This window comes from Heterodontus francisci, chromosome 2 (assembly GCF_036365525.1).
Source record: "Heterodontus francisci isolate sHetFra1 chromosome 2, sHetFra1.hap1, whole genome shotgun sequence".
Lineage (NCBI taxonomy): Eukaryota > Metazoa > Chordata > Chondrichthyes > Heterodontiformes > Heterodontidae > Heterodontus > Heterodontus francisci.
In genome coordinates this window covers 223,278,055-223,300,643 of record NC_090372.1, presented here as the reverse complement: position 1 = coordinate 223,300,643, position 22,589 = coordinate 223,278,055, and the positions used below count along the sequence as shown (strand labels likewise).

The window sequence follows — 22,589 nt, the reverse complement described above, 5'->3', positions numbered from 1 at the left end:
GGAAATGTAAAATCATACATTTGGTAATAAGATTAGGAAAGCAGAATGATTTTAAAAAGTGAGAGACTGGTAAATATTTGTTTGCAGAGGAATTTGGGAATCTTTGTACATGAATCACAGAAAGTTAATATACAGGTGCTGCAAGCAATTAGGAATGTAGATGATATATCAGCCTTTAATGCAAGGGGCTTGGAGTATAATACTAAGGAAGTTATGCTTCAATTATATAGTGCTTTGGTGAGACCAAACCAGGAGTACTGTGCATAGTTACATATGAACATATCAATTAGGAGCAGGAGTAGGCCACTCGGCCCCTCGAGCCTGCTCCACCATTCAACAAGGTCATGGCTGAACTGATTGTAAACTCAACACCACATTTCCACCTACCGCCGATAACCTTTCACCCCCTTGCTTAGCAAGAATCTATCTACCTCTGCCTTAAAAATATTCAAATACTCTGTTTCCACCACCCTTTGAGGAAGAGAATTCCAAAGACTCACAACCCTCAGAGAAAAAAATATTCTCCTCATCTGTGTCTTAAATAGACGACCCTTTATTTTTAAACAGTGAGTCCTAATTCTAGATTCTCCCACCAGGGGAAACATCCTTTCCACATCTACCCTGTCAAGACCCCTCAGAATCTTATATGTTTCAATCAAGTCACTTCTTACCCTTCTTAACTCCAGCAGATACAAGCCTAGCCTGTCCAACCTTTCCTCATAAGACAGCCCGCCCATTCCAGGTATTAGTCTAGTAAACCTTCTCTGTACTGCCTCCAACACATTTAGATCCTTCCTTAAATAAGGAGACCAGTACTGTTCACACTACTCCAGTTGTGGTCTCACCAATGCCCTGTATAGCTGAATCATAACCTCCCTACTTTTATATTCAATTCCCCTCCCAATAAATAATAACATTTTATTAGCTTTCCTAATTACTTGCTGTACCTGCATACTAACCTTTAGTGATTCATGCACTAGGACACTCAGATTAAAGGCCTACTGCCCGACCAGAACCCGACGGTCGGACCGCTCTTCCGGATCCATCTTTCGGGCTTGGCTCGGATCGAGCCGGGTCCAGGTTGGGCTGGGTCCAGGTCGTAAACACACAAGTCTTGCATTTTGCTCTGCTGGCAAGTGTGAAAAGTTCAAAAACCTATCTGAGCTGCTGGGAGTCTGGGACGTCAAGGAGGGAAATTCTGAGTCTGCGCAGTGAACATCTCTATGACGTCATCGCGCTCATACTGCAGCTTCCTGAATCCATCTATCCAAAAGTGGTAATGTAAGTGAGTGAACTATGGAGGTAAAACGAATGCTGTCAACTGGAGAATGTTTAGTAGTGGAAAGTCCTGTAGGTGGAAAAGGTAAATCTCCTGTTTGGAAGCATTTCAATCCTGTTGTTTTCTGTGATAGTAAAAGTGCAACTGGATTTGTACAATGCAAATCTTGTAAACTTCTACTAAAATATGACAGCAAAGAGACAGGAAATTCATCAGTGGCACACTGAAAAAGGTTGTACTAGACCCGCAGCAGGCCAAGTCAGTCATCCATAACTCTGTGCAGATGAGTGAAAAAAACATATCCACTCACAGGAAATCACAAATTACAGACAAATGCGTGAGTCTGTTGCAAGGTTATTTGACCTTCCCAAACTGTCTCCAGTGAAGGGTTTGCAGAGCTAGCACAAGAGCTTAGCAATGTGGGTGCTACATTCGATCAAGTATCAGCATCAAGTGTGTTACCAAATCTGTACTGTACTGTATGTGTGTCGACTAGAGTCCTGACAGTGATCATTTTATATTTTTTATATAAATATCGTATATTTTATAATAATTAATCACTCAGGACCTTCCTGGTCTCTGCATCTCAGCTGCTCACCAGATAAACTTGCAGCAAGTATTTCAACCTGTAAAGCAGGAGTCTAGGTAGTGTATATAAAAACAAGAAATGCTGGAACCACTCAGCAGGTCTGGCAGCATCTGTGGAAAGAGAAGCAGAGTTAATGTTTCGGGTCGGAGTTCAGAGTTCCAAAGAAGGGTCACTGACCTGAAACGTTAACTCTGCTTCTCTTTCCACAGACGTTGCCAGACCTGCTGAGTGGTTCCAGCATTTCTTGTTTTTATTTCAGATTTCCAGCATCCGCAGTATTTTGCTTTTCTTTTAGTCTAGGTAATGTATATTTTCTGAGCCTTTGTGTAATTGTGTTTATTTTAAGCAATACTGGTCCAGTGTGGCACAACCTGTCTGGGCACAACTCCATGGGTTTCTGTTTAACTCGTGACCAAACAATCACTGACTCCATGGCTCCAATCTTCATCTTTTTAAACAAGCTTTCAAGTCCAATTACAGTTTTTGCTGCTTATCAGCACAAAGTGAAAAAGTGAAAATCGGAAGGTAGATGGTAAACTGAACATTCCAGTGGTCAGGTCGGGCTCGGTCAGGCAGGGCGTGGGGGGAAATGGCAGGACCCAGGCCGAGTCAGGCTCAGGTCCAATGCTGTTCTGTCAGGTTCAGGTCAGGTTTTTATCTCCTGACCTGAGCAGACCTTTAACTCAGATCCCTCTGCATCTCAGAGCACTACAATCTCTCACCATTTAGATAATGCGCTTCTTTTCACTCTTCCTGCCAAAATGGACAATTTCAAATTTTCCCATATCATACTCCATTTGCCAGATCTTTGCCTGTCTATATTCCTTTGTAGCTTCCTTGTGCCCTCTTCACAAGTTACTTTCCTACATATCTTTGTGTCCCTTCATCCAAGTCAGTTATATAAATTGTAAAAGGTTGAGGCCCAGCACTGATCCTTGTGGCACACCACTCGTTACATCTTGCCAACCAGAAAATGATCCATTTATGCCTACTCTCTGTTTCCTGTTAGCTAGCCAATCTTCTATCCACGCCAAAATGTTCCCCGCTGTACCATGAGATTTTATTTTCCACAATAATCTTTGATGTAGCACCTTATCAAATGCCTTCTGGAAATCCCAGTACAGAACATCCATTGGTTCCCCTTTATGCACAGCACATGTTACTTCTTCAAAGAACACCAATAAATTGGTTAGGCATGATTTCTTTTTCACAAAACCATGTTGACTCTGCCTGATTATCTTGAATTTTTCTAAATGCCCTGCTATAACATCTTTAATAATAGCTTCTAACATTTTCCTTAAGACAGATGTTAAGCTACCGGCCTGTAGTTTCCTGCTTTCTGTCTCCCTCCCTTTTTGAATGAAGAAGTTACATTGGCTATTTTCTAACCGAATGGAACCTTCCCCGAATCTAGGGAATTTTGGAAAATTAAATCAATGCATCAACTATCTCACTAGCCACTTCTTTTAAGACCCTAGGATGAAGTTCATCAGGACCCAGGGACTTGTCAGCCCGCAGCTCCAACAATTTGCTCAGTACCACTTCCCTGGTGATTGTAATTTTCTTGAGTTCCTCCCTCCCTTCCATTTCCTGATTTACAGCTAATACTGGGATGCTACTTGTATCCTCTATAGTGAAGACCGATGCAAAATATCTGTTCAATTTATCTCTCGTCTCCTCATTTTCCCTTATTAATTCCTCAGACTCACTTTCTATAGGACACTCACTGAAACTCTTTTCTTCTTTAAATATCTATAGAAACTCTTACTACCTGGTTTTTATATTTCTCGCCAGCTTTCTCTCGCACTCTAATTTTCCCCTCATTATTACTCTTTAAGTCATTCTTTGCTACTCTTTATATCCTATCCAATCTTCTGACCTGCCACCCATCTTTGTGCAATTATATGCTTTTTCTTTAAATTTGATACTATCTTTAACTTTTTCAGTTAACCACGGATGGTGAGTCCCCCCCTTGGAATTTTTTTTTCTTGCTGAAATGTATCTATTCTGTGTATTCTGAAATATCCCCTTAAATGTCTGCCACTGCATCTCTACTGACCTATTCCTTAACCTAATTTGCCAGTTCACTTTTGCTAGCTCTGCTTTCATGCCCTCATAATTTCCCTTATTTAAAACACTACTCCGAGACCCACCCTTCTCTCCCTCAAACTGAATCCAAAATTCAATCATATTATGATCGCTGCTGTCTCGGGCGCCTTCACTATGAGGTCATTAATTAATCCTAGCTCGTTACACAATACCAGGTCTAGTATAGCCTGCTCTCTGGTTGACTCTAGAATGTGCTGTTCTCAGAAACCATCCAGAAAATATTCTATGAACTCCTCTTCAAGGCTACCTTTGCCATGTGATGTTTCCAGTCTATATGTAGATTAAACTCCCCCATTATTATCACCATACCTTTCTGACAAGCTCCCATTATTTCTTCCTTTATAACCCATCCTACTGTATGGTTACTGTAAGGGGGCCTAAATACCACTCCCACAAGTGCCTTCCTGCCTTTATCATTTCTCATCTCAACCCAAACCGCTTCTACATCCTAGTTTCCTGAGTCTAACATCAGTGGTTGGGAAACTATTGGAAAAAATTGTGAGGGACAGGATTAATCTCCACTTGGAGATGCAGGGATTAATCAGGGATAGTCAGCATGGCTTTGTCAGGGGGAGATCGTATCTAACTAATTTGATTGAATTTTTCGAGGCAGTGAGTAGATGTGTAGATGAGGGTAAAGCAGTTGATGTAGTCTACATGGACTTCAGTAAGGTTTTTGATAAGGTCCCGCATGGGAGATTGGTTAAGAAGCTAACAGCCCATGGGATCGAGGGTAATTTGGCAAGTTGGATCCAAAATTGGCTTAGTGGCAGGAGGCAGAGGGTGATGGTCGAGGGTTGTTTTTGCAAGTGGAAGCCTGTGACCAGTGGTGTACCGCAGGGATCGGTGCTGGGACCCTTGCTGTCTGTAGTGTACATTAATGATTTAGACATGAATATAGGAGGTATGATCAGTAAGTTTGCAGATGACACAAAGATTAGTGGTGTTGTAAATAGCAAGGAGGAAAGTCTTAGATTACAGGATGATATAGATGGGCTGGTAAGATGGGCAGAGCAGTGGCAAATGGAATTTAATCCTGAGAATTGTGAGGTGATGCATTTTGGGAGGACTAACAAGGCAAGGGAATATACAATGGATGGCAGGACTTTAGGAAGTACAGAGGGTCAGAGGGACCTTGGTTTACTTGTCCATAGATCACTGAAGGCAGCAGCACAGGTAGATAAGGTGGTTAGGAAGGCATATGGGATACTTGCCTTTATCAGCCAAGGCATAGAATATAAGAGCAGGGAGGTTATGATGGAGCTGTATAAAACGCTAGTTAGGCCACAGCTGGAGTACTGTGTACAGTTCTGGTCACCACACTATAGGAAGGATGTGATTGTTCTGGAGAGGTTGCAGAGGAGATTCACCAGGATGTTGCCTGGGCTGGAGCATTTCAGCTATGAAGAGAGACTGAAAAGGCCAGGGCTGTTTTCCTTAGAGCAGAGAAGGCTGAGGGAGGGACCTTTTTTCCCTTAGTGGAGGGGTCAATAAACAGGGGTCATAGATTTAAGGTAAGGGGTAGGAAGTTTAGAACGGATTTGGGAAAAGATTTTTTCACCCAGAGGGTGGTTGGAATCTGCAACGCACTGCCTGAAGGGGTGGTAGAGGCAGGAACCCTCATAACATTTAAGAAGCATTTAGATGAGCACTTGAAATGCCATAGCATACAAGGCTACAGGTCAAGTGCTGGAAAATGGGATTACAATAGTTAGGTGCTTGATGGCTGGCACAAACAGGATGAGCTGAAGGGCCTGTTTCTGTGCTGTATAACTCTATGACTCTATGACTCCATGACTGAACTAAGAAAGGATATACTTGCCTTAGAAAGCAGCAAAAAGGTTCACTAGATTGATTTCCGGAATGAGAGGATTGTTCTATTCGAACAGATTGAGTAAAATGGACCTCTATTCCCTGGCCGTTTGAAGAATGAGAAGTGATCTCATTGAAGTTGTTACGATCTGGTGAGGAAGGGGTCTAGGGGTGCCCTCGCAGCCTTTGCCTGGTTTAACCGTAACAGGATTTGATTTTAAGAACACCGTGTTCCGTGTTTTAGCTCCCCCTCAGTGAATCCTTATTCACTGCTCTCCAATTGTTATAGTCACAGAGTCATACAGCATAGAAACAGGCCCTTCGGCCCACTACGTCTATGCCGACCATAATGCCTATCTATACTAATCCCACCAGCCTGCATTAATTCCATATCCCTCTATGCCTTGCTCATTCAAGTACCTGTCCAGATGCCTCTTAAATGTTGCTACTGTTCCTGCCTCCACCACCTCCTCAGGCAGCTCATTCCAGATACCCACTATTCTTTGTGTGAAATCCCAGCTCATTCCAGATACCCACTATTCTTTGTGTGAAATTCCAGCTCATTCCAGATACCCACTATTCTTTGTGTGAAATTCCAGCTCATTCCAGATATCCACTATTCTTTGTGTGAAACTGTAAGACAAAGAAATCAACCAGACAGGTTTTATTAGATTTAAACAAGACAAGATCAAAGTTTATGAACCTTGAACTCTAATTGTTAATGACTACCAATTCACTAGCATGCATACGCGATGAACAGATGTACAGATATAAACAGAAAAGTAGAAAGAATAAAGGAGAAAAGTTTGAAGCAATAGCTGGGGTTTATTTACTGTCCTTTCAATTTGATTTAAATTCTTCAATTTCGGTTAAATCTTGCAATTTCACTGGGGCCCAGTGGATGCTTTCAAAGTTGTTCGGATGCAACAGTCTTCTCTCTTAAGTGTCCTTTCCTGCTTGATTAAAAACAGAGCCCATCTCCGTGTGAGCCGTGGGAATGCGGGTTAATGTTGAGGAGGCGGTGGAGCTGGGACTGTGTCTCAGGCTGATTGGCAAACTCATTTACTGCAGCTTAAACAGAGCTGTCAGAAAAAGGGGCATTGTGTTCAGTAACCTTACTCACCTGGGAGGTTTCACTTGTTATCATGGAGATATTCCGTATTCTAGCTTTGTTATTTGTTACAATCTGTTCTGCTCAGCCGCCCTCTCTCTTTCTGCCCGCTGATAAATGTTGGATATCTCCCAAATTCCGGCAAGAGTGTGGATTTGCGGGAATTGCAAGCAGTGAGTGTGTGCGGAGAGGTTGTTGCTTTGATGTTGGGAGCCGGGATGTGCCGCCGTGTTTCTATTCACTGGACAATCTGCCAGGTGGGTGTATTCTCACTCCGTCTATATTCCAGAGCAGTTATTTCCAGGGTCAGCTGCAGTTGGGATTGTCCAGGATAATCCTTTCATTTTCCTTGGATTCAGTTCAGTGAATATTTCAAACCTGTCTGAGTGAAACTGATTGTGGGATGAAGACTATCTCCTCCAATAGTTTATCTTCATCCCAATCAAACTCCCCAAGGATAATCCCGGGAATATTAACTGTCAGGATTTAACACTGAGCCCTGATAATATTGGGTAGGTTCAGGGTTTGGTTTTAAGCGGAGTTTTGAAGTGAAGGAGGGGAAAGGTTTGTGGAGAGAATTCCGTTTAAAGTTGAGACAGATGGAAACCTGCTTGTCAATGGCAGGAGAGAGAAAATTCCCTGATGTTCAAGGGGCTGGAATTGAAGGAAAATGGGTTTGGGGAATGTGGAGGTTTTAGATATGGGGAGGGGATTTTAACCCCAGGGTTGGAATTTTAAATTTTTTTCTCTACTGGTCTGGGAGCTGTTATGAGTTCGAGTGCAGGGTGAAGATTGGGACAAGAGAGTTATAGGAGATTGCGTTTGTCCTGCTGGGAGGTGACTATCATTTTTTTCTCTTACATCCCCATGGGATGTGGGTGTCACTGGCTAGGCCAGCATTTATTGCCCATTTCTAATTGCCCTTGAGAAGGTGGTGGTGAGCTGCCTTGAACTATTGCAGTCCATGTGGGGTAGGTAAACCCACAGTGCTGTTAGGAAGGGAATTCCAGGATTTTAACCAAGTGACAGTGAAGGAACAGTGATATAATTAAGTGTGAATGGTGTGACCATGGAGGGGAACTTGAAGGTGGTGTCCCCCATGGGACTGCTGTGATTTTCCTTCTAAATGGTAGAAGTCATGGGTTTGGAAGGTGCTGTCTTAAGGAGACTTGGTGTGTTGCTGCAGTGCATCTTGTAGATGGTACACTGCTACTGTCAATGGTGGGTGGTGTGCCAATCAAGTGGGTGGCTTTCATCCTGGTTGATGAGCTTATTGTGGTGTTTGAGCTGTACCCATCCAGGCAAGTAGAGAGTATTCCATCACACTCCTGACTTGTGCCTTGTAGATGGTGGACAGGCTTTGTGGAGGCAGGAGGTGAATTAATCGCTGCAGGATTCCTAGCCTCTGACCTGCTCTTGTAGCCACGGTATTTATAATGACTACTCCACTTCCGTTTCTGGTCAATGGTAAAAAGCCAGGATGTTGATAGTTGGGGATTAAGTGATTGGTAATGCCATTGAATGGCAAGGGGTGATCATTATTGCCTGGCACTTGTGGTAAGTAACATTTATGCCACACAATGAAATAAGAAAATAATTACAACACAACAGGCCATTCAACCCGTCAGGTACCTACTGGTTTACTAAGCGATTCAGCCCATCTCTCTCTCCCCAGAAGCCCTGCAAATGTTCTGTAGATAATTATCCAATAGCCTTTGAAAGCTCTGATTAAATCTGTCTCCACTACTCGAGCAGTACATTCCAGATCCTAACCACTCGCTGTGTCAGTTTTCCCTCCTGTCACCTCTGCTTCTACCAATCTCCTTCAATCTGTGCCCTCTGGTTCTCCACCCTTGTGCCAATGGGAACAGTTTCTCTCTATCTAATTGGTCTAGGCCCCTCATGTTGCCCACCTATCAAATCTCTCCTCCTGGGGAAGCTGGGACTGTATTCCTTGTTCTATCCACAGAGCTGAAGTCCCAGTCCCTCATCCCTGGAAGCATTCTCAGAAACATGTTCTGCTGAGATTGGGACAACAACTAAACGCCTTTCATTGCCTGTCTTGCAGTTTGCACCAAGGATGGGCGGGTCCTGATCGCCATCTCCAAGGATTTGACGCTGCCTCCTGTAAACCTGACAACGGTGCATCTGAAGGATGGACACGGAGCTGAGTGCAGTCCCACCGTGGCCTCTGTAGACACTGTGCTCTTTGAGTTCGCACTTACTGAGTGTGGCACTAGCCAGCGGGTATGTATTGTGGCTTGGCTGTCCCATCAATGGGTGTCAGTCAGTACTGATGGTCTTGTGTCTCTTGTAGCTGGACGGGGTGGACGTGGTGTATGAAACGGATGTGTTGGCTCAGTTTGAGATCTTGGATGGTGCTTTGGGATCGGTGAGCCGGGACAGCCCCTTCAGGTGAGAATGGGAGCACATTGAGCGGCTAGAGGTGGTGAGGAGCTGAATTGTGTAGCCGTGTCCCTTCTCTTGCAGGCTCCATGTCCAGTGCAGTTACAAGGGAAGCCAGGAGTCTGAATTGCAGCTGAAGCCCCGAGTTTACACCCTTTCTCCGCCACTGCCTGCCACCGAGACCGGGATCCTGCTTCTGGAGCTGAGAATAGCGAGAGGTAGCGAGTGCTCTCTGATGGCTAGTGTCCAACTTCTGTCTCTCTCTCTGTCTGTCTCTGCACATTGTGACCATCCTGCATCTTTCTCTTTTCAGATGCTGCCTACCGGAGCTGGTACGTGGCCAGTGACTACCCGATCCTGAGTGTGCTCCGGGAGCCCGTGTTTGTGGAGGTTCGTGTCCTGAACCGGAACGACCCATCCCTTGTGCTGGTGCTCAATGAGTGCTGGGCGAGCCCTACTGCCGAGCCCTATTCCCAGCTTCAATGGAAGCTCCTGGTGAACAGGTGAGGGGGTGGGGGAGGCAATGAAGATTCAGCAAAGCAATGAGGTGTTAGCAAGTGGTTTCCCTGTTCCTCTGCATTGTATTCTAGTCTCATCTTGGATCACTAGTTGACAGCAATGCTATCATTCTTTCTGTTCCAGGTGCCCCTTTACTGGTGACAACTACAAAAGCCGCCTCCTCCCGCTAGACGCTGCTTCCCATTTGCGTTTCCCAACTCATCATAAGCGCTTTGTAGTCAGCACTTTCACTTTCTGGGAGCGAGTTTCAGGCCGGCCTCTGAGCGGGGAGGTGAGTCTCCTTCAGTCATTCTGGCTGACTTGGTTGAGCTTGTTACTGAGTGAGCTCCCTGTTCTATCTATCTTTTTGAATGGAGAAGCATTCCTCTCCTCCTGCTTCCTGGGAGCTGTGGCACTCACCATACCGCACTGTCTCTTTGCAGGTTTACTTCCACTGCAGTGCTGAGGTTTGCTCCCCTTCCAGCCGAGAGAACTGCACAGCTTCCTGCAGCCCCAGTAAGTACCTGGGATGTGAGTAGAAAGTGAACCCTGATGGGGAGTGTGTGGGAGATCTGAACACTGGGCCCAGAAGTGTCAGCAATCCTGCAGCTCTGAACTGCTCAATGTTTTTCCCCCAAGTCCCATTGTGTGCAAGTTTCCATCAGGAAGTGGCAGTCAGTGGGAGCACAAGAAAGCAGGGAGATGCAGACCAAGCATGTTGTGATCCCTCAGCCAGGATAATGTGAGCAGGAATGTTGGTTCATTGTTCCTCACTCCTCACCTGCAGAGTGGAATCTAATTGGTCCAGGTGCACTCTGCTCCAAACCTCAACTGGTTCAATCTTTGGGAACTTTCAACAGGCATCTGATTCTCATGTCAGCAGGAGTTCCCAATCTAATGTAACTATTGGTTTAGAGCAGTGTCCTATATAACTGGTGAAATTAGTTAATGAAAGCCACACTGGACATTTTACAAACATGTAAAAGTGAAATACTGCACATTCTGGAAATATTCAGCATTTCTGGCAGTATTTGGGGAGAAAAGTCAGGTCAGTGACCTGTCAGATTTCTGTGGCCATTGTACAAACTTTGATTCTAGTGTCCTGTAAAATTGGTTTAATCAGGAAACTCTATTTAAATAGTGCCCTATCACTGATATTTGAGCCTCTTGCTTTTTGTTTGAGGCGTCAAGTTATTACAGCCCATGAGGAGGCCTTTGCACCCATTGTCAGCTCTCTGTAGATAAATCTGTCCTATTTCCTGGCTCTATCCCTGTAGGTCAGAAAGTTTTTTTTTTTTTATTTTATTTCCATCAAGCACCTATCCAATTTACTTTGAAACTTGCATTTGTTGGAAGCAGAGATAATCAAGTTTGAGCTTGAACATCTGATTCAGGCAGCTACTGAACCTTGATGTCTTCTCTCCCCAGAGAGACGTAGAAGCTCCAATGACCAGTCTGGGACCTTGGTGACCACTGGACCCATCATTTTCCTGGAAGATGGGGAGAGATTTCCTGCTGGATCCCTGCAGTCAGAGAAAGGTAAAGGAGGAACTTCCTCCAGTGTGTAGTGATGCAGTAACTGGTGCCCCTCTAACCCTGGCTTCTCTCCACAGATGCTGCTGTGGATTCCCCCTCCCATGTTCTTCCTGGAGTAGCAGTTGGGGTGGCTCTGCTCTCTGTGGTCCTGTTGGTTGGGACTGTTGCTGTGTGGAAAATGGATGTGGGTCACAGGGTGGGTTCTGAGTGCAGATCAATGGAACTGTAGATCTGTCTGGATAATAAACTCCTGTTTATAGATCAAGTCTTGGTCTCTATCTGACTGTTTAATGTATTCAATGTAATGAATGTCTCAATAGTATCTTTCAGCCATAATTACACTCTTCCCATAGGAGGAGTGAGATGTAAACTACATTCCATTTGGAGTAAAATGGGTTGCACCATGATTTTAACTGTAACTCTGATCCTAGGCATTAGTTTCAGGCCTCTGTCACTGCCACTTCCATGAGGGAATATTTTAACCAGTTCAAATCTAGCAAATGAGCTGTCACCACATCCTCAGTGAACCAGACTAGTCCCTGGCCTCTGCCATTGACATCTCAACAGGAACACATTACTGTTCAGAATTAAGAGTTGATGTATTGAGGATTCATCTGGACCATGTGCTTGTTGGGTTTTTACTGGGTTGCTGGAGATACTGGTTACTGATACAATAACATCCCTGGGTGCTTCACAGAGAAGGAGTAGTGCTACCTGAGGAAAAGCACCAGCATTCCATCAATTTTTGGACCAAACCAGGATGTCTGATCTATCCCTGAAGATAGGAAACAGCTAGTCAGGTGCTAAAAAGACACTTAATGGGAGATTAGGAAAACTGACTGCAGCCTGGCAGTGCTGCAGAGTTTCATTGGTCTGTGATGGTTGTAGTTTGGCAAGCAATCTAATGAAGGTGGTGGCAGTGATTTTTTTTTTTTTATTCATTCATGGGATGTGGGCATCACTGGGCAGGCCAGCATTTATTGCCCATCCCTGCAGCTGGGTGCAGTTCCAGCATTGGCCACTGCTCCCAGTGGCACTGCTGAGACTAAAAGCTGTCCGCCTGCTCATTGGTCACCAGCTCCATTAGGTGGAGGTAGAAGTCCTGCCCAACACCAATTACACTCCTGGGGAGTGTAAAATCCAGTCCATTGATATCTTCCTGCAGTCTACATCTGTCTTCCTCACTCCCAACCACATGGCCAATTTTTGTCATCTGCAAACTTCTTGATCATTCCTCTTACATTTACATCCAGATTGTTTATATATTCACCATAAAAAGCAGGGGACCCAGTACTTAACCCTGCTGAATCCCACTGGAAACAGCTTTCCAGTCACAAATACACCCGTCAACAATTATCCTTTGTTTCCTGCCACTGAGCCAACTTTGTATCCAGCTTGCTACATTCCCCTGGATCCCATGGGCTTTTCTTTTTTTAACCAGATTGCCATGTGGGACCTTGTCAAAAGCCTTGCTAAAATCCATATAGACCACATCAACTACACTACCCTCATTAATCCTCCTCGTTACTACTTCAAAAAATTCAATCAAGTTCGTCAGACGCAACCTTCCCTTAACAAATCCATGCTCACTATCCAGCAGAAGGAGAAATGCTACAAATAATAGATGCCCCTCTACATTACTTTCTTCGATCTCAGCAAAGCCTTTAACCCTGGCAGCAGACACGGTCTCTTCAAACTACTAGCAAAGATCGGATGCCCACCAAAGCTACTAAGTATCATCTCATTCCATGACAATATGAAAGGCACAATTCAGCATAGTGGTGCCTCATCAGATCCATTTCCCATCCTGAGTGGTGTTAAACAGAGCTGTGTTCTCGCACCCAAACTATTTGGGATCATCTTCCTGCTGCTCTCTCATGTGTTCAAGTCTTAAGAAGCAATTCTCCTCCACACAAGATCAGATGGCAGGTTGTTCAACCTTGCCTGTTTTAGAGCAAAGACTGAAGTACAGAAAGTCCTCATCAGGGAACTCCTCTTTGCTGACCATGCTGCATTAACATCCCACACGGAATAGTGTGTGCAGAGACTCATCAACAGGTTTGCAGCTGCCTGCAACGAATTTGGCTAAACAATCAGCCTCAAGAAAATGAACATCATGGGACAGGACATCAGAACTGCTCCATCCATCAATATGGGTGACCACACTGTGGAAGTGGTTCAAGAGTTCACTTACTAGGGCTCCACTATCACCAGTAATCTGTCTCTCGATGCAGAAATCAACAAGCACATGGGAAAGGCGTCTGCTCCTATGTCCAGACTAGCCAAGAGGGTGTGGGAAAATGGTGCACTGACACTGAACACAAGTCCGAGTGTTTCAAGCCTGTGTCCTCAGTACCTTGCTCTACGGCAGCGAGGCCTGGACAACGTATGTCAGCCAAGAGCGATGTCTCAACACATTCCATCTTCGCTGTCTCAGGAAAATCCTTGGCATCAGGTGGCAGGACTTTATCTCCAACACAGAAGTCCTCGAGGCAGACAACATCCCCAGTATGTACACTCTACTGAGCCAACGGCACTTGAGATGGCTTGGCCATGTGAGCTGCATGGAAGATGGCAGGATCCCCAAGGACATATTATACAGCGAGCTCGTCACTGGTATCAGACCCATTGGCCGTCCATGTCTCCGCTTTAATGACGTCTGCAAATGTGACATGAAGTCCTGCGACATTGACCATAAGTCGTGGGATCCAGTTGCCAGCGATCGCCAGAGCTGGTGGACAGCTATAAAGGCGGGGCTAAAGAGAGGCGAGTTGAAGAGACTCCACTGTTGGCAGGAAAAGGGACAGCTGTGTAAGGAGAGAGCCAACTGTGGACAGCCCCGACAACCAACTTTACCTGCAGAGCATATGGAAGAGTCTATCACTCGAGAATTGGCATTTATAGCCAATCCAGGCACTGCTCCACAAACCACTGACCACCTCTCGGCACTTACCCATTGTCTCTCGACAAGGAGGCAAAAGGAAGGAATCCTTGATTAATCCATGCCTTTCTAAATGACAATTTATCCTGTCTCTCAGAATTGATTCCAATAATTTTCCCACCACTAGGCTAGACTGACTCACCTGTAATTATTCAGTCAATCCCTCGCACCCATTTTAAACAAATGTACAAAATTAGCAGACCTCCAATCCTCCGGCACCACCCCTGTATCCAATGAGGATTGGAAAATGATGGATCGAGCATCTGCTATTTCCTACCTGGCTTCTTTTAACAGCCTGGGGTATATTTCATCCACCCTGGTGATTTATCCACTTTCAAGGATGCTAATCTCATTAATACTTCCCCTCTCTCTCTGCTTATCACATCCAATACTTCACACTCCTCCTCCTTAACCACAATATCTGCATTGTCCCCCTCTTTTGTGAAGGAAGACGCAAAGTATTCATTAAGAACCAAACCCACATCTTCCACCCCTACACATAGGTTACCTTTTTTTGTCTTTTATGGGCCCTACTCTCCTTAGTTACCCTCTTACTCTTAATGGATTGACATATCTTTGGGTTCCCCTTTAATTTACTTGCCAATATTCTTTCTTGCCCTTTCATTTCTTTCCTTTCCTAATTTACTTTTTGATTTCACCCCTCCACTTTCTATACTCCTCAGCTTTCTGTAGTGTTGAGTTCTCGGTGTGTGACATAAGCTTTCCTTTTCAGCCTCATCTTACCCTGTAACCTCCTTGACATCCAGGGGGCTCAGATTTTGCTATCCCACCCTTTCTCTTTGTGGGAACATGTTTACTCTGAACCCCCTGAATCTCCCCTTTGCCTCCCACTGCTCTGACACTGATTTACCTTCAAGTAGCTGTTTCTAGTCCGCTTTCACTAAATCACTTCTCAGCTTAGTAAAACTGGCCTTGCCCCAATTGATAACTTTAACTCCTGTTCTGTCTCTGTCCTTTTCCATAATTATGTTAAAACTAACTGAATTATAATCACTAACACCAAAATATTCTCCCACTGCCACTTCTTCCATCTGTCCATCTTCATAACCTAAAACCAAGTCCCGAGCCATGCCCTCTCTTGTTGGACTTGCTGCATACTGGCCAGAAAATGGACCTTAAGAACTCTGTACCCTACATTCCATTCACATGAAAACTATTCCACTTAAAATCCCCTACTATTGCTGGCCTATTGTTTTTGCACCTCGGAGATTTGCCTACATATTTGCACTTTGATCTGACTGTTTGGGTGTCTATAGTACACCCAGTAGTGTGACTGTCCCTTTTTCGTTCCTAGCTCAATCCATACGGCCTCAACTAATGATCCTTCAAACATATCATCCCCCCTCACAGCTATAATTGCTTCTCTAACCAAAATTGCCTCCCCTCCCTTTTTATCCTTCTCTCTCTATCTCATCTGAAGACCCTGTAACCAGGAACATTGAGCTGCTGTTCCTGTCCATCTTTAGCCATGTTTCTGTAATAGCTATGATATCATACTGTCACGTGTCTATCTGTGCCCTCAGCTCATCTGCTTTATTTGCTATACTCCTTGCAATGAAGTGGATACTGTGCACTATCAAACTCTTGTTTTTTGTTAATTTTCTATCCTTTGTTTCCTCTGCCTTACAGGCACACTCACTAATTTTCTGCCTTCCATTGGTTATGACTGAGGTGGGAGGTCTTTTTTAGTTCCATTTCTCCACAGGTCACAACATATATTTTAAATGTTTACCTAGATACCGATGCAGTCAATCATATATTCAATTTTTTATCCTTGAATAAAATATATCAACTAGGTGTCTTTAATAAACAACTAAATTGTCTGTTTATCAAACTAGACTTAACCAGTAATGAAGCAAAGCATTAACACACTGATTGAAATATGAAAGTTCCCTTTTTACCTCAGCCCCCTCACACACACCGGTTATCCAAAAAATAGAGAATTTGTCTTTCGAGCTTTGTTACAGAAAAAGCAAAACAAAGAATACTTTGGCTAAATACTTGCTAATGCTTGAAGAAAAGAGGGGATATGAAAAGTAGTTTAAAACTAGTTTAAACCCTGCCCAACTACACTAGCAAACCTCTGGGTAAGAATATTGGTCCCGGCCCTGTTGAGGTGCAAACCATCTGGTTTATTCAGGTCTCGCCTCCCCCAGAAGTGGTCCCAATGCCCCAGGAATCTAAAGCCCTCCCTCCTGCACCAATCGCTCCAGCCATGCATTCATCAGCTCGAACCTATTTCCATGCTCACTAGTGCATGTCACTGGGAATAATCCAGTGATTACTATGTCTGAGGTCTGCCTTTAGCTCCCTAAAATCTGCTTTCAGGACCTCATCCCTCTTTCTACCCATGTTGGTACCAATGAGAACCATGACCTCTAGCTGTTCACCATCCCCCTTAAGAATGTCCTGCAGCTGTTCTGTGACATCCTCAACCCTGGCACCAGGGAGGCTACACACCATCCTGGAGTAACGTCTACGTCCGCAGAGACGCCTGTCTTTTCCCCTAACAATCGAATCAGTCAAAGTCTTGGTATTCATATTAATCTGTATTATGGGAGCATCTTCACCAAACCCAAGGACTGCAAGCCACTGAAAGTGGCAACGCAGGTGGATAAGGTAGTCAAGAAGGCATACGGCATGCTTGCCTTCCTCGGTCGGGGCATAAAGTATAAAAATTGGCAAGTCATGCTGCAGCTGTACAGAACTTTAGTTAGGCCACACTTAGAATATTGTGTGCAATTCTGGTCGCCACACTACCAGAAGGATGTGGAGGCTTTGGAGAGGGTACAGAGGAGGTTTACCAGCATGTTGCCTGGTCTGGAGGGCATTAGCTATGAGAAGAGGGTGGAAAAACCCGGATTGTTTTCACCGGAACGACGGAGGTGGAGGGGCGACATGATAGAGGTTTAGAAAGTTATGAGTGGCATGGACAGAGTGGATAGTCAGAAGCTTTTTCCCAGGGTGGAAGAGTCAGTTACTAGGGGACATAGGTTTAAGGTGCGAGGGGCAAAGTTTAGAGGGGATGTGCGAGGCAAGTTCTTTACACAGGGTGGTGAGTGCCTGGAACTTGCTGTCGGGGGAGGTGGTGGAAACAGATCCGATAGCGACGTTTAAGAGACATCTTGACAAATACATGAATAGGAAGGGAATAGAGGGATATGGGCCCCAGAAGTGCAGAAGGTGTTAGTTTCGGCAGGCATCAAGATCGGCGCAGGCTTGGAGGGCCGAACGGCCTGTTCCTGTGCTGTACTGTTCTTTGTTCTTGTTCTTTGACTGCAGTGGTGGACGGAGAAGATCCATCAGCAACACGGTCACACGGCAACTATAGATGGACAATAAATGCAACTGTATCATCACCCAATTCTCAAACTGTACAAAACTCGAGAGAAATGCAGGAGATTTGGGGGAAAAGCAAAACTGGGGCCTTTTTGCAAATATTCTCCAAATGTTTTGCTCCCCAAATATGTATGGTTCCAGATCATTTGACTTTTCAACTATCTAACAGGAATGATGTCTGTTCCGTTCCTCAGAGGATGTTATTGAGAAACGGGCTCAGAAAATGGCTCTAATTAAAAAAGTTATGTGGAGATAACAATAAGCTCAGGGGCTCAGTTTTGCTCTGTGTTTATTAGATTGTCCGGGCTCTACATGTTTACTATTACTAAATCCTCGTCCATCATTCTTCTTTTGATTTCTTCACCAATCATTCTCTGCTGGGTTCTATAACTTTCTCTGAAATCTCTCTTGTGATACAAGGCTGATTCTGGATAAAGTACAGGGCACGAAATGTATAAAAGTTTACTGGGAGGTGGAACTAAGCACAGGGACTCAATTGTGGTCTTGTGTTTTATATTGTCTAAGCTCTACAAGTCTATGGTCAGAATTCTGGCCACTGCTTACACACCATCCCACCAAGGGCCAGTGTTTGTAAACTGTTAGCTAATTAATAAGTAGAGGAGTAACTAAACCAGAGGGAGGAGATTACTGTATTTAGCATTAATATTGAAAGTAGAAACCTAGCGCTAGGGACCATATAGTTAAATGTAATTTAAATTTTTATTTTAAATTAATTTATTGAGTAGTGCTAGAAATGTCAGTTAGAGGGGTGAAGTGCTTCACCTGTGAGATGTGGAAGGTCAGTGACACTTCCAGTGTTCCGGACAACTACATCTGCAGGAAGTGTACCCAGTTGCAGCTCCTCACAGCCCGCATGGATCGGTTGGAGCGGCAACTGGATGCACTTAGGAGCATGCAGGTGGCGGAAAGCGTCATAGACAGGAGTTTTAGAGAAGTGGTTACACCCAAGGTGCAGGCAGATAGATGGGTGACCGCTAGAAGGGGCAGGCAGTCAGTGCAGGAATCCCCTGTGACTATCCCCCTCTCTAACAAGTATACCGTTTTGGATACTGTTGGGGGGGATGGCCTATCAGGGGAAAACAGCAGCAGCCAGAGCAGTGGCACCACGGCTGGCACTGTTGTTCAGCAGGGAGGGACAAAGCGCAGAAGAGCAATAGTTATAGGAGACTCTATAGTCAGGGGCACAGATAGGTGCTTCTGTGGACGTGAAAGAGACTCCAGGATGGTATGTTGCCTCCCTGGTGCCAGGGTCAAGGATGTCTCTGAACAGACAGGGGGCATTCTGAAGGGGGAGGGTGAACAGCCAGAGGTAGTGGTAAACATCGGTACTAACGACATGGGCAGAAAGCGTGACGAGGTCCTGCAGGGGGAGTTTAGGGAGTTAGGTAGAAAGTTAAAAGACAGGACCTCTTGGGTTGTAATCTCGGGATTACTCCCTGTGCCATGTGCCAGTGAGGCTAGAAATAGGAAAATAGTGCAGCGAAACAGGTGGCTGAGCAGCTGGTGTAGAAGGGAGGGTTTCAGATATCTGGATCATTGGGATCTCTTCAGGGACAGATGGGACCTGTACAAGAAGGACAGGTTGCATCTAAACTGGAGGGGCACTAATATCCTGGCTGCGAGGTTTGCTAGCGTCACTCGGGAGGGTTTAAACTAGTGTGGCAGGGGGGTGGGAACCAGAGCAGTAGGACAGCAGGAGAAATAACTGAGGAAACTAGTAAAGAAGGCCAGTAAGACTAAGAGGAAGAGCAGGCAGGGAGATGTTGTGGAGCACACCAGGACAAGAGGTCTGAAGTGCATTTGTTTCAATGCGAGAAGTATAACAGGTAAGGCAGATGAACTTAGAGCTTGGATTAGTACTTGGAACTATGATGTTGTTGCTATTACAGAGACTTGGTTGAGGGAAGGACAGGATTGGCAGCTAAATGTTCCGGGATTTAGAAGCTTTAGGCGGGATAGAGGGGGATGGAAAAGGGCTGGGGCAGTTGCATTACTTGTTAAGGAGAATATCACAGCTGTACTGCGGGAGGACACCTCTGAGGGGTCATGCAGCGAGGCAATATGGGTGGAGCTCAGGAATAGGAAGGGTGCAGTCACAATGTTGGGGGTTTACTACAGGCCTCCCAACAGCCAGTGGGAGATAGAGGAGCAGATATGTAGACAGATTTTGGAAAGATGTAAAGGTAACAGGGTTGTAGTGGTGGGTGATTTTAACTTCCCCTATATTGACTGGGACTCACTTAGTGCTAGAGGCTTGGATGGGGCAGAATTTGTAAGGAGCATCCAGGAGATCTTCTTGAAACAATATGTAGATAGTCCAACTGGGGAAGGGGCGTACTGGACCTGGTATTGGGGAGTGAGCCCAGCCAGGTGGCCAAGGTTTCAGTAGGGGAGCATTTCGGGAACAGTGACCATAATTCCGTAGGTTTTAAGGCACTTGTGGATAAGGATAAGAGTAGTCCTCGGGTGAAGGTGCTAAATTGGGGGAAGGCTAATTGTAACAATATTAGGCAGAAACTGAAGTATTTAGATTGGGGGCGGCTGTTTGAGGGTAAATCAACATCTGACATGTGGGAGTCTTTCAAACGTCAGTTGATTAGAATCCAGGACCAGCATGTTCCTGTGAGGAAGAAGGATAAGTTAGGCAAGTTTTGGGAACCTTGGATAATGAGGGATATTATGAGCCGAGTCAAAAAGAAAAAGTAAGCATTAGTAAGCGATAGAAGGCTGGGAACAGATGAAGCCCTTGAGGAATATAAAGAAAGTGGGAAAGAAATTAAGCAAGGAGTCAGGAGGGCTGAAAGGGGTCATGAAAAGTCAGTGGCAAACAGGATTAAAGAGAATCCCAAGGCTTTTTATACATATATAAATAGCAAGAGGGTAACCAGGGAAAGGGTTGGCCCACTCAAGGACAGAGGAGGGAATCTATGTGTGGAGCCAGAGGAAATGGGCGAGGTACTAAATGAGTACTTTGCATCAGTATTCACCAAAGAGAAGGACATGGTGGATGATGAGTCTAGGGAAGGGAGTGTAGATAGTCTCAGTCATCTCATTATCAAAAAGGAGGAGGTGCTGGGCGTCTTGCAAAGCATTAAGGTAGTTACGTCCCGAGGGCCTGATGGGATCTACCACGGAATACTCAGGGATGCAAGGGAAGATATTGCTGGAGCCTTGACAGAAATCTTTGTCTCCTCATTGGCTACAGATGAGGTCCCAGAAGACTGGAGAATAGCCAATGTTGTTCAAAGAACAAAGAAAATTACAGCACAGGAACAGGCCCTTCGGCCCTCCAAGCCTACGCCAATCCAAATCCTCTATCTAAACCTGTCGCCTATTTTCTAAGGGTCTGTATCTCTTTACTTCCAGCCCATTCATGTATCTGTCTAGATACATCTTAAAAGACGCTATCGTGCTCGCGTCTACCACCTCCGCTGGCAAAGCATTCCATGCACCCACCACCCTCTGCATAAAGAAATTTCCACGCATATCCCCCCTAAACATTTCCCCTTTCACTTTGAACTCATGTACCCTTGTAATTGAATCCCCCACTCTGGGAAAAAGCTTCTTGCTATCCACCCTGTCTATACCTCTCATGATTTTGTACACCTCAATCAGGTCCCCCCTCAACCTCCGTCTTTCTAATGAAAATAATCCTAATCTACTCAACCTCTCTTCACAACTAGCGCCCTCCATACCAGGCAACATCCTGGTGAATCTCCTCTGCACCCTCTCCAAGGCGGCACAGTGGCGCAGTGGTGAGCACCGCAGCCTCGCAGCTCCAGGGACCCGGGTTCGATTCCGGGTACTGCCTGTGTGGAGTTTGCAAGTTCTCCCTGTGTCTGCGTGGGTTTTCTCCGGGTGCTCCGGTTTCCTCCCACAAGCCAAAAGACTTGCAGGTTGATAGGTAAATTGGCCATTATAAAGTGTCACTAGTATAGGTAGGTGGTAGGGAAATATAGGGACAGGTGGGGATGTTTGGTAGGAATATGGAATTAGTGTAGAATTAGTATAAATGGGTGGTTGATGTTCGGCACAGACTCGGTGGGCCGAAGGGCCTGTTTCAGTGCTGTATCTCTAATCTAATCCTTTTGGTAATGTGGCGACCAGAACTGCACGCAGTACTCCAAATGTGGCCGAACCCAAGTCCTATACAACTGTAACATGACCTGCCAACTCTTGTACTCATACCCCGTCCGATGAAGGAAAGCATGCCGTATGCCTTCTTGACCACTCTGTTGACCTGCGTTGCCACCTTCAGGGAACAATGGACCTGAACACCCAAATCTCTCTGTACATCAATTTTCCCCAGGACTTTTCCATTTATTGTATAGTTCACTCTTGAATTGGATCTTCCAAAATGCATCACCTCGCATTTGCCCTGATTGAACTCCATCTGCCATTTCTCTGCCCAACTCTCCAATCTATCTATATTCTGCTGTATTCTCTGACAGTCCCCTTCACTATCTGATACTCCACCAATCTTAGTGTCGTCTGCAAACTTGCTAATCAGACCACCTATATTTTCCTCCAAATCATTTATGTATATCACAAACAGTGGTCCCAGCACGGATCCCTGTGGAACACCACTGGTTACACGTCTCCATTTTGAGAAACTCCCTTCCACTGCTACTCTGTCTCCTGTTGCCCAGCCAGTTCTTTATCCATCTAGCTAGTACACCTTGGACCCCATGCACCTTCACTTTCTCCATCAGCCTACCATGGGGAACCTTATCAAACGCCTTACTGAAGTCCATGTATATGACATCTACAGCCCTTCCCTCATCAATCAACTTTGTCACTTCCTCAAAGAATTCTATTAAGTCGGTAAGACATGACCTTCCCTGCACAAAACCATGTTGCCTATCACTGATAAGCCTATCTTCTTCCAGATGGGAATAGATCCTATCCCTCAGTATCTTCTCCAGCA

The 22,589-nt window shown here is 45.1% G+C and overlaps 1 protein-coding gene across 1 annotated transcript in view; it reads left to right on the top strand.

Annotated features, from left to right (window-relative positions):
• The window catches only part of LOC137381253 (zona pellucida sperm-binding protein 4-like), a 47,171-nt gene that overhangs the window by 2,743 nt on the left and 21,839 nt on the right, over positions 1-22,589 (top strand). Inside the window, exons 4-12 of the mRNA XM_068053608.1 lie at positions 1,473-1,616; positions 6,989-7,157; positions 8,969-9,147; positions 9,218-9,315; positions 9,391-9,524; positions 9,620-9,809; positions 9,949-10,096; positions 10,248-10,320; positions 11,233-11,343. Coding sequence (XP_067909709.1) covers positions 1,473-1,616; positions 6,989-7,157; positions 8,969-9,147; positions 9,218-9,315; positions 9,391-9,524; positions 9,620-9,809; positions 9,949-10,096; positions 10,248-10,320; positions 11,233-11,343 — 1,246 coding nt within the window. The remainder of the gene's footprint in view (positions 1-1,472; positions 1,617-6,988; positions 7,158-8,968; positions 9,148-9,217; positions 9,316-9,390; positions 9,525-9,619; positions 9,810-9,948; positions 10,097-10,247; positions 10,321-11,232; positions 11,344-22,589) is intronic.